Below are 12,731 nucleotides of genomic sequence, written 5' to 3' on the forward strand. Positions count from 1 at the left end.
CATTGAGCCCCACTGTTTCTTCCTCCTAGGTATTTTTCAAATCTTTTTTTCCTCCTCCTTCTTGTTTGTATTCTATTCCTCATACCTGCCCACTATCAACAGAAGTCAGCACTGGTCTGCTGCCCATTTTCTTAAGGCCTATAAACTAAGTATTCTCCATTTTTAAAATTATTGGAAAAAATGCAAAAGAATAATATCTTATGACTTGTGAAAATTATATGAAACTCAAATTTCCAAGTCCATAAATAGAGTGTTTCTGTATTGTTTATGGCTGCTTTCATACTACAGCAGCAGAGCCAGGTAGTTATAAAAGAGACTGGCTTACAAAGCCTATAATATTTACTCCTGGGTTTGGCCTGTATAGAAAATTTTTGCTGAGCCCTGATGTTACACTACTGCTAGAGTGTTCATTTGGAAATGCAAAATTGATAATATCATATAACATTCCCTCTTCCAAAACACTATCTTAAAATATTCAGTGGCTTATTGCATGTGGGAAAAAAATCTATACTCTTGAGGATGATATCCAAGACTTTTTATCAACTGGCACCAACCTGTTCTTTCTAGCTTCTTCCCCACCACTTCTTTGCTCCTCACCCTATCAAGCTTCCAATGTTATTAATGCTGAGATATTTGTTGTTCTTTTAATAGCTGATGTTTCAAATTTATACCGTGTACTCTGCCTGATCTTCCCCTACATTTTCTACCCACAAATCCCTGTTCAAACACCTAGATCTGGCTTTAATGTCTCTCCTGTGAGCATTCTTTTTTTTTTTTTTTTTTTTTGTAGTTGTAGTTGGACGGCTTGCTTTTATTTTATTTGGTTTTTGTTGGTATGGTTTTTGGGGTTCTAAGGTCTGAACCCAGTGTCTCACACATACCAGGCAAGTACTCTGCCACTGAGCTACAGCCCCAGCCCTCCTGTGAGCGTTCTTTGGGCAGAGAAGAACTGCCCCTCCCCCATAACCCTATCACATTTTGGGCCATTAGCACTTATCAATGATTCTGTAATTGTAACTAAATTGGGAACTTCTTGGGAGTAAAAACTATGTCTTATGTTCTTCTAGTATCCAGTTCAGTATCCTGTACATAATAGATAAAATTATTTTTGAATGAATTAATGATGATTAAGATTGTGATCATGTAATACAATATATAACATTTTAAAGATACACAGCTATATAATTTGCTCTCTCTTGCTCTCTCTTTTAAATACATAATGTCAGAAAATGTACCTTGTGATGGAGCTTTGTGAGGATGGAGAACTCAAAGCAGTTCTGGATAGGAAAGGGCATTTCTCAGAGAATGAGACAAGGTGGATCATTCAAAGTCTTGCATCAGCTATAGCATACCTTCATACTAAGGGTAAGAAGAGGATCATCCAACTCATTGAGTCCATAAATGCAGATATCACTTTTGTTTAAGGGTAATTGTATTCACAGTCATATAAATAACACTTGGTAATATAGAAGACTTGTTTGCTATTTTGTAGTTTTCCCTTTTCACTTTATGTATAGATACATTTTAATTAGAAACAAACAGATACACAATTACATTTTACATAGACAAAGAAGCAGTTATGAACATTGCTTTTTTTTTTTTTTTGATAGTGCTGGGGATTAAACACAGAGCTTTGCATGTGCTAAGCAAGCACTCTACCACTGAGCTGCACCTCGAGTCCTATGAACATTTCTGTTTAGTGATTTAAAAAGCAGACAATATATCCAAAGTAGAAAAAACAATATTAAAGGTGAAATTTCCTAAAAATTTATATATTAATAACATTAAAAATGTGTATGTTCTAGGTTTTCTTTTTTGTACTTTCAAATTTATTGTTAGAATGCTAGGTTCACACCAAAATTGAGCAAAAGGTCCAGCAATATCCCTTAAACTCCCTGCACTCACATATATAAGGCATTTTCCACTATCAAAATCCCATACCAAACTGGTCCAGTTATTAAAATTGATGAACCCACATTGACACATCACTATCACCCAAAGTACATAGTTTACATTAGGATTCACTGTTTGTGTTGTAAATTCTGTGGGTTTTGACAAATGCATAATGATATTTATCTACCATTAAGGCATCATATAGAGTAGTTTCACAGTACTTTAAAAATCACATTTAACGATTATGGTAATTATTCTTTGACTTTTCTGTTCTTTGATGTTACTGCTGCTGCTTTGCCTCATGCATCTTTTTTTTTTTCTTCAAGGTTAGTTTGGCTTATCATATGACTTTAGAACTGTCTCATCTTTCAGATGAGAAAAAACTTTGTTCCCAAAAGGTGCAGTGACATGGTTTGGTGGGGCAGAGCTGGTACTAGATCTCAGATTCCTTTAGCAGATTTTTCCTGAGCGCCTATTGCACTGTTACTGATCTTAGAGTTACACAGATTAAAAGATAAGGCATCTTCCCTCAAGGAACTCAAGCTAGTGAGAGATTGAGCGTAAAAAACAATTTGTAATCAAATATGAAAATTTCTCTGGTGGAGAACCCTATGAAGTTCAAGAAACACAGGAGTGTTAATATATCATTTGATTTTGAATGTCAGAAAAGAATTCAGAGGAAACAATATTCAATCTAGGAATACAAACTTCGACAAAAAAGGGAGGACATTCCAGACAGAGGGGAAACTGTTTTTGCAAAGGCTTAATATTATACTCATGCCAATCCTCCCATATTAAGCTATAACTTCAGTATAATTCCAAACCAAATTTTTATAGCATTTTCCTAAAACTTGATTATTCTAAAACAGGTGAGAATAGATAGTATAACAATGAACAGCAATGAGGGAGCAGGGAGACTTGCCCTGCCAGGGATCAAAATACACCATAAGGATATATTAATTAAAACCATGTGGTATTTATGTAAGAAAAGACAAGCAGAGGAACAGAACAATACAAATTCCAAAAAAAAAAAAAACCTGTAAATTGTGTAAGGAAAATATAAATGACTAGATATAATTACCACTGCAGGGCTCATTCAATTCCATTTTTCTAGCAATTAAACCCTTAACTTTTAAATCTAGAGAAATGATTGCTATGGATATGAATTGAATTAATTATTTGCAAAGGAAGAATTTTTACATGATTATTTGAAGGTACACAAAAATACTACTTAAACTCTAACATATTCAACCAAAGATTTTATGTCTCAAGGATTTTTTATATTAACATACCAAGAGTATGAAATGTATGCTGATGTTATAGAAAAATATACTGAAATAAATATAGTTTATATACATATAGCCAAATTAAAGTGTGTTAAAATTCTTATACTGACAGTAGCACATATTTAGAAGTAAAGAATTAATCTCTTCTTTTGAAGTTCTAAGGATATGGGCAACATTACTGTACTTCTAACACTGTCTTCCTCCTCCTCGGAAGGTCACCTTGGCCAGGATCCTCCTCCACACTTAACCAGGCCACACATCATGAAGAGCAACCAGTTGGGGCAACAAGGGAAATGGGTAGAGATGAGGGAGACAAAAAAAAAAAAAAAGGCTTCATAGGGTTAGAAATGTAGGGAAGATGGTTTGTAAGATTTATACCCTGCCCCCCACCATTCCATTTTCAGCAGTGGATTGTAATTTGTTAAATACATTTATTTGTCTTATTGATGTACCCTTTATTTTTCTGTTATACATTTCATTTGACTTGTTTGTTTTCTTGATAGATATAGTACATAGAGATCTAAAGCTGGAAAACATATTGGTAAAAAGCAGCTTTGTTGATGCTAACAATGAAATGAACTTAAATATAAAGGTAAGATATTAAAAATGATGATAAATATTTCCCTATAAATAGTTTATTAGCAAAGTGGCAGAGTACAACTTTTAGATATATATCAATTGCTTTTAAGCAGCCAGAAAATAAGTTACTTGTGCTAAAAAATAAAAAATTCACAAAAGAGGTTGTAACTGACAAGAATAATTTTACAAGTTAAGTGGTGTTTTTTAAAGTACATACTCATTTGGATGTTCTAAATCATTAGTTAATAGCAAGCAAACAGATGCTCTGAATTCTAATTAATTTCAGAATTATGCCTGGTAATTTGATGTAAATGTGTTACAGATTTAGAGAAAAACACACCTTGGCTGTGCTTTTGATGCTAAATTAATGCTACAGTCTGTATTTCTCATTGAAAATTTTCCTGGGTGTTAATATTTATGTCTTAAGCGCAATTACTGTGCCAAGTGTTTATTCTTGAAGATTTTATTTCTTAATGTCAAATAAATGATAGGATATATTATTTATTACTCAGCACTTTAATAGTGGCTGCTTTCAAAATACGTACATGTTTTTATCTCGGAATAAAATGTTGTCTGTGAGTAACTTGCTGTTGCTGAAGCTAAGTCCTTAGAAAAAGTTCAATGCCGTACTTTTGGTTTACTGAAGTAAATGTTCCTAAATAGTTCCATTGTAAACTCCATGAAGTCAGGAATTGTGTATATCTTATGCTTTGTTGGAACCTTGATTAGTCCCTGAGACATAGAATGTGCTCAACTAATCTTTGGCAAATGAAGGAATTGATGCTCTCCAAGAACTAAATGGGATTGTGAAGGCTTTGGTCTACTTGATGTCTGTACAGGTTTTCTGTAGAGAAAGATGTATCATAATGCTCAAAGTATGTATTTGTGAAAATGCCTGGAAAAATTGATTCATATTTTAGAAAAATAGTGATATCACATGTTAACTAGGAACATTTTTTTACTCCATAAGGTACTAAAAGCTTTGCATTTAGTGAGTACCAAGAGGCTGTATTTGGTTGTATGATGAATAGATTTGTCTGTTTTTCTGCTTTTGGCTCAAGAGTCTTCTACCATGGGAGACAAGACCAAGGGTACACACTCAATATTTAATAACCAAATGTTTAATTACTAAGATTTAGAATGGAGCAGAAAGACTGCAGCTGCAAGCAGTAGGCCTCTAGAGTATTCATAGTTACACTGCATTATTATGAGTTTTTTTCTTGTTAATTTGATTCTCATAGTTTTTAATAGGATAGTAATTGTTTTAATTAGTAAACTCTAGAATCAAAAGGAAATCATAGTAAAGAAAAGGTAGTATTTACCAATTATAAATAACTATAAAAAGGGTATTTCAGTGAATGCCCATAAGGGTAATGATTTGATTTATAACAGTGCTTTAAAATGGAACATATCTTGAGTATCAGGAAAATAGATAATACACTAAGGCTAGAATATATTTTGCAATGAAAAAAGTTAGATCCGTTCTTTCAAGATACAACTCCTATTTTGAACTGGTGAATTTAATCAGAGGCATGAACAATCAACATCATGGGTTTTATCTCAAGATCTGAGAAACCAGGCTTCATTCTATCAGGTTTCTTCCCCACACAGAGAGGTGGGTGGGGAGATAAAAGTCTTTTTAGTTAATACAAGTCTTTTTAGTTAATAAAAGTCTTTTTAGTTAATATTAAGTTCCCACCCATAGGAATATCTAAGTAAATGCAATTACAATGTGCTGAAAGTCCTATCTTCAGAATGAGTGAAGTCTGGAATAGGAAAATGGGTGACTATGCCTGCTTTTTTTCTTCTAGGTGACTGATTTTGGCTTGGCAGTAAAGAAACACGGTAGAGCTGAAGCCATGATGCAGGCCACATGTGGGACTCCTATCTATATGGGTAAGTTAGTAGACTTAAAAGATTTTTTTCCTCTGTAAAAAGTAGAACAATTAGTATTGAGTGCAATTTGAATGATTTGATTTTGCCATCATGACTTAATGGCCCTTGATCAATCAACATTTTCTTTCTTAGGTTAAATAATTTCAATTGTTCTAGCATTTTTCTCATAGTTCTTACTTTCAGTGATTGTTGAAATTTTTGTTGTTTCTCTGGGATCTTCTTAAAGTTATTTTTATCTCTTAGGTAAACATACCTCAAACTTACTGTTTTTGTTAAATCACACTAAAATCACATGTATGTTTTGCTTCTTTGCATTTTTGTTCAATTTTATTGCCATCAGTTTTTCATAAAGATTGGTTGATTAAATATATTTTTTAAACCAACACATTTCCTTTTTATAAATGTAATTTTAAACAGCTTATTAAGGTTTAATTAAATACCATAAATAGGTACAATTCATTGATTTTTCATATATTCACAGAGTCATACAGCTATCATCACAATTCAGTTTTAAAACAACATATTCACAGGGTATATAGCCATTATCACAATTCTATTTCAAAAGTTCCCTCATGCCCATTTGTACTCAATCTCATTTTTATCCTACCCTCAAGTAGCCACTGATTATTTTCCCCCTCTCTCTAGAATTTTCTTTTCTGGACAAGTCATACAAAAGGAATCATATGATAATGTGGTCTTTTATACTATGTTGACTTTTATGCCTGGCTTACTTTCTCTTACCATAATATTTTTGAGCTACATCTATGTTGTAGAATTTGTCTCTAGTTTGTTCCTTTATATTCCTAAATAGTTATATAGCATGGGTATGCCACACTAGCTGATGCACTCGTGGGTTGTTTCTAGTGTGAAGTTATTACAAATAATGCTGTTATGAACATTCATGCTCAAGTCTTTGTGAGGACATGTCATTTCATTTTCCTTTGGTATTTCCCTAAGAGTGAAATTGCTGAGTCATATGTTAAGTGTATGTTTAACTTTTTAAGAAATTGACAAACTTGTTTTCCATGGTGGCTGTTACCATTCCACCAGTAATGTTTAAAGATTTCAATTTTTTCTCATCCTTGCCAACTCTCCAACTCTTCCCCCCCACCCCACCCCACCCTGAACCCCCCTCCCACCAGTACTGGGGATAGAGCCCAGGGTCTGCTACATTCCTAGCCTTTAAAACATTTTTTATTTTGAAAGAGGGTCTCACTGAGGTTGTTAAGGCTGACCTTGAACTTCCTATCTTCCTGCTTTAGCCTAGGAGAAGCTGGGATTAAAGGCATGTGCCACTGCCCTTCGCTACTTACCAACATTTGATATTAACTATCTTTTAAATTGTAGCATTGTAGTGGGTATAAAGTGTTATCTCATTGTGGTTTTTAATTTGCATTTCCTAATGGTTAACATTGTTGAGTGTCTTATTCATAATATCCTCTCTGTTGAAATGTCTTTAATATGTGTGTGTGTGTGTGTGTGTGTGTGTGTGTGAGTGTGTGTGTGTGTGTGTGTGTGTGTGTGGTTTCATTAATAGATTATAAAATGTTGAACCACTCTTACATATTTGCAAGGTTGCTTTAATATATTGCTCTATTCAATTTGCTACCACTTTATGTAGGAACTTTGACTGTTGCTTTCTTCTTTTTGTGTTAGGGTATGCTGGCACCATTTAAAAATTAAAAACAATGTTCACTTTTTATATGCCCATGAACATTTTACATGATAGATGTTATATATTAATAGTTTGAAATTTCCCTTTAAAAGTTTTTGGTCCTGTTATTCTTTGCAAATATTGTTTCTGTTATATTTTTCATTTATACTGCATTATTTCAGTTTTCACTTCTTGAATAATTTTGATAATATTGACTGTTTTCTAGAAATTGTTATTTCATTGGCATAAATGTGCATATTGCATATATATATACACACACACACACACACACACACACACACACACACACACACACATATATATATATAGTGTTAAAGAGAAGTGCTGAGGACAACAAATGAAACAGGGAAGAGGAGGATTTTATCAAGTTAAAATGAGAATTAAATGAGAAAATGAGAGTAAAGAGCTTAAAACAGTGCTTGGCACTTAGATCTCAATTTTTGCTCCTGTACTAACAAAAATTTTTATTATTATTTTTTTATCAAATTTGTTAGTATTTAGGGCAGTTTCTTGGGCTTTTCAAGAACTAGCTCATATCTTACAGTATTTGGATGGCTTTTTCATAAATTTCTACTTTTATCTTTCTGAGTTCATTCTCTTTTTCTTTTGGTCTGCACATGCCTTTAATCCCAGCTTCTCTGGAGGCTAAAGCAGGAAGATAAGAAGTTCAAGGCCAGCCTCAACAACCTCAGTGAGACCCTGTTTCAAAAAAAAAAAAAAAAAATTTAAAGGCTAGTAATGTAGCATGCATGAGGCCCTGTGCTCCATGCCCAGTACTTGGGGGTGGGGGTGGGGGAAAGTTAGCAAGGATGTGAAAAATTTGAAATCCTAAAATCCTAAAAAATGGAAATCCTCAGTTGAATGCTTGTTTATTATCAGTCTTCTTGTTTTCTAATAAGTACATGTAAAGCTATGAATTTTTCTTCTCTTTTGGCATACAGTGTTCTAATTGTGATTCATCTCTTACTACACTATAATTTTAGATTTAGTCTTCTTTAAGCCAACAATTATTTAGAAGTGTGTTTAGAATTTTCCAGGTGACTGGGATGTGTTTAAAGTTCATGTAAATGTGAGTTTATTTTCATGACCTTTTGGATCATCTGTCTAGTTTTCTTATTGTATCTTTATGATTATATCTTGAAGATTTTCAATTTCCCTTGATCTCTGAAAGTTATTAAAATCACCCACCAAGATAGGGCTTTAACTAGTTCTTTTTGTAGTTATAGTAGATTTTTTTTTAAAAAAAATTCACTTTATAGAAATAAAATTTATACACAGTAAAATACACACATTTTAAATGTAAAGTTGAATGAGTTTTAAAAACTTCATATACTCATGTAATTACCACCTCAATGAAGATTTAGAACATGTCTATCATCCTATAAAGTTCCTCTGTGTCCATTTCAGTCAACCTCCTATCTAGGTCCCAGAAACCTGATGATTTCTATCACCACAATCAGTTTTGCTTGACTAGACATTTTATGTAAATTTAATTATATAGTATATATTCTTTTGTGTCTATCTTCTTTGGTTCCATATGATTTTGAGATTTTTTGCATGTTGTTATATCAGTATTCATTTTTATTGCTTTTTTGCCTGCTTGATACTAAAGTTTTTAAATTGTTTTATCTTATTTTGGAAAAGGCTACTTTAGATTCTGTTCATATCTTCCCGTTGGCAAAAGACAGCTGGTCTGTAGTTACATGGGGAAAATATATCTAAGCACCCTGAGTTTTATGCCTGCTTATTAGTTGTCTACACTATAACAAGTGAGAGAACTAGAGAGAAGACAGATGGTTTGTGGAGCTTTGCTGACTTTCTAAATGGCTCCTTGGCACAGTTACTCTGGCTTCTGCCTCCCTGAGGGCTGGGATGACAGTGTAAGTAGAAATGCCCCTGATAATTAAGAACATTCTGAAAAAGTGAAGCCTAGGAATTCCTAGCCCCTGCTGTATGATGCATCAATATGGAGAGCCTTCATTGTCTTGCACTATAATGATGCAATATTTAAAGATTTTAAGTAATATTAAAGAATACAAGTACAGTAGTTGCTTAAAGGAAATTATTACTAAATTTTTAATCATTTGAAGGAAAATTAGTAAGTTTATTAATTATCTATAGTATAGCCTTTTCTCATTCTTTTGACTTGTGTTGCTTTTTCATTCTTTTAAAGTAAAAGGCAGAGTAAAAAAGTAGAAAGGGAATTCTGTTTGCTTTCAGTAGTTATTATAAAGGTGTGTGTGTGTGTGTGTGTGTGTGTGTGTGTGTTTCAGTGTGTAAGTGTGGGAAATTCAAACTGTTTTCTAAAAAAGTTGTTTACATGCCTTTTCTGTGGGATGTGCTCTGTAGCTGTGTGACTTTAGAGAAGTTGCTTAATATACTTCAACCTTATTTTCTTTAAATATTTTTTCTATTGATTTTTTAGGTGTTGATGGACACAACACAATGCCTTTATTTTTATGTGGTGCTGAGGATCGAACCCGGGTCCTGCCTATGCTAGGCGAGCACTCTACCGCTGAGCCAAAATCCCAGCATCAACCTTATTTTTTTATTGATTAAAAGGAGTCAAATGCCTACATACCGATCTCACAGGATTCTTAACACAGTTTATTAAAAATTTTTATGCAAAAATGCTTTGTAAATTTCAAAGTTCTGTTAAGATATATATAATATAATTTTTAAATATATATATAATTTTTAAAACTTTTTTTTATTAAAGATATCTGATCTATTGCTATAGAAGTGAAATGAACATATTTCTGCAATATTATATGCACCTTTTAAAAAGCCAGTTATTGCAAAAATAAAATCCAGTTTTTTAAAAATGTACTCCCTTAAAATGGAAAGAATGATGTTATTTTGAGAAAGTTGTTTTAAGGAATCAGTTGTTTTTTGAACATCTTTGTAAAGTAAGGATCACAGAATTAGGGAGTCATGAATACCTGAATATCCTGTGACTAACTGACTGTTTTTTTTTTTGAAGTTTCACAAAACCTCTAACTAGCTTTTTGATCCAGTCTTGTAGGAGCTTTCTCTCTTTGTTTTGGTTTTCTCACTTATAAAATGTGGGAAATAATTTATATTCTGTCATAGGAGTACTGTGATGTTATTATTGTTATTCTTTCACTAAAGTTATTTATAACCATTTCTCTTAATTTTTCTGTGAATTCAGATTTCTACACATTGGACTTGCTTAAATTCTATTTAAGGCATGTTTTCAATTCTATTTGGGGGAAAGGGCTGAGATCTTGTTGTTTTTTACTACACAATATTGCAAAATCATTTCCTAACATTTTCCCAGGAATAAAGAGTAGTACATTTGGTTATACAGTCCCATCATTCCATTAGAAGCTAAATGATAAGCATGAGAATACAGTGACATCAATTGTTAAGGCCTGTACATTATTCATTTAACATCTGCTGTTGTTTTTTTTTTTCCCAGTGGGGGAATAAATTACAACACATCAGCACATTTTTTCATGCTCTGTGTTAAGCATTTAAAGTCATTTATTGTATTATTAATACTATTTTATTTCTGCTTGTTTGGCAGCACCTGAAGTTATCAATGCCCACGACTATAGCCAGCAGTGTGACATTTGGGGCATAGGAGTCATAATGTATTATTTGTAAGTAGCCTGCTTATTGTACAGGGTAAAATAAATGGATAGTCTCTGATGGTAGAATGACAATGATTTTAAATTATAACTGAGCGATATTTAAAAAGTGATTTAAAAGCCAAATGGAGAGTCATTCTAAAAAGCTCTCTTATTAGTTATCAGGTTCATCCCTTAGGTATTTTTTAATATTATAAATTTATAACTTTCAGCTTTGCTTTTCATTGATCTATAATTGCAACAATACACTATATAATCTGAGCAAAGTGAAAAACTGTCCTAAACACTTTCCTGATTCCTTTTTACAAATCAAGAACTTCTTTGTATTTTTTCATAATCTTAGTCCATCAGGTATAGGAAGGTACTGCAGCCTGGCGGTAGAGCTACCCATGTGGACAGAACATATGTGGGGAGTGGCACTAACTAGGTAGAAATTTGTTCAGGGTCTAGGGAGTGCTCTGCATTTCCTAGTTCTCTTAATGTTACTGGAGACTACAGTAATTCTTCTTCCTCACACTAGATTTATTCAAACCCAAAGTCTTGTGATTTTTTTTCCTTTGAAGTATCCTTAACTATTTGATTTCTCTTCACCTTTATCATTTCTCTTTATAATCTCTTTTCTATAACATTACAATGTCTTGTCTTTCTGTCTGTTCTTCCTGCTCTGGTCACCATCCTACAGTTAATCTTGCTGCTATTAAGGTTGTCTTTCTTTCTCTCTTTTTTAATATTTACTTTTAAGTTTTAGGTGGACACAATCTCTTTATTTTATATTTTATGTGGTGCTGAGGATTGAACCCAGTGCCTCATGCAGGCTAGGCGAGCACTCTACCTCTGAGCCACAACTCTAGCCCTTAAGGTTGTCTTTCTAAATCATAAATTTGATCATACTATATCTTGATTTTAAAGACCTCTGATAATTACTCCTTGCTATAGAAAAGTATCAGAGCAAATAGGCATGGCATAGCTTAGCAAATCTTTCATGACCTATCTCCAGCATGCCTTTCCTATTTTGGCCTAGGTGTGTGTTCCTCTGTACCTACCCTATTTTGTGGCCACTCTAGATTACTCAAACACACCCTGCGCTGCTTGCCTTTGGATGTGTATGCATGTGTGCACCCATGCATACATGTATTCTTTTCTACAAACCTCTCTCCTGAGTGAGCCCAGTTCTAACATTCAAGTCATCTGTTTTGTACTTGTATAAATATGATAATTGTTTACTTTGATGTGTGAACATAATGTGTTTTGAAACTATAATTATATAGATTGTACCTGTTTTTCTTTCTCTAAATTTCATGAAGAACAGAGATTTTATGTTATTCATCTTTGTATACCTGATATCTAATACAATAACAGGCACGTGTTCATGTGCTCAATATGTTTGCTAAATTGAATTAAGTGAATTGACAAAGAGGTGTTCTGAAAAGTTAGTGACCATTGTTCTGCCTCTTGGTGAGTATGAATGTTTTGTTGATGCAACATTAGTTTTATGGTCATATTGAAGATTTCACTACTTACTACCTCTTCCAGATGGTTTCTAAATATTGACATCACAGTAGTTACATTTTCACAGCTCTGTGGAATGGAATACACAGGCAGTAGAAATTGGATGATGTTTATTGTAGCTGTAACTCAGTTTGGTCAACACACATCATTGCATATACAGCAAAAAGTATAAATGTATTTGCAAAATTTTTGACCATTGTTTTGTGCTGACTAGAATCATAGTGCAAAAATTTTGAGCCCCAGTCTTTATCTAAAATATAACTCTTTTAAATTAAGCTT

The 12,731-nt window shown here is 33.1% G+C and overlaps 1 protein-coding gene across 2 annotated transcripts in view; it reads left to right on the forward strand.

Annotated features, from left to right (window-relative positions):
- The window catches only part of Stk33 (serine/threonine kinase 33), a 169,907-nt gene that overhangs the window by 111,951 nt on the left and 45,225 nt on the right, over positions 1 to 12,731 (forward strand). For both annotated transcript variants that reach the window (XM_040284801.2, XM_021727408.3), the window contains exons 6-9: positions 1,227 to 1,365; positions 3,683 to 3,771; positions 5,570 to 5,654; positions 10,880 to 10,955. In XM_040284801.2, the coding sequence (XP_040140735.1) occupies positions 1,227 to 1,365; positions 3,683 to 3,771; positions 5,570 to 5,654; positions 10,880 to 10,955 (389 nt within the window). The remainder of the gene's footprint in view (positions 1 to 1,226; positions 1,366 to 3,682; positions 3,772 to 5,569; positions 5,655 to 10,879; positions 10,956 to 12,731) is intronic.

This window comes from Ictidomys tridecemlineatus, chromosome 4 (assembly GCF_052094955.1).
Source record: "Ictidomys tridecemlineatus isolate mIctTri1 chromosome 4, mIctTri1.hap1, whole genome shotgun sequence".
Classification (NCBI taxonomy): domain Eukaryota; kingdom Metazoa; phylum Chordata; class Mammalia; order Rodentia; family Sciuridae; genus Ictidomys; species Ictidomys tridecemlineatus.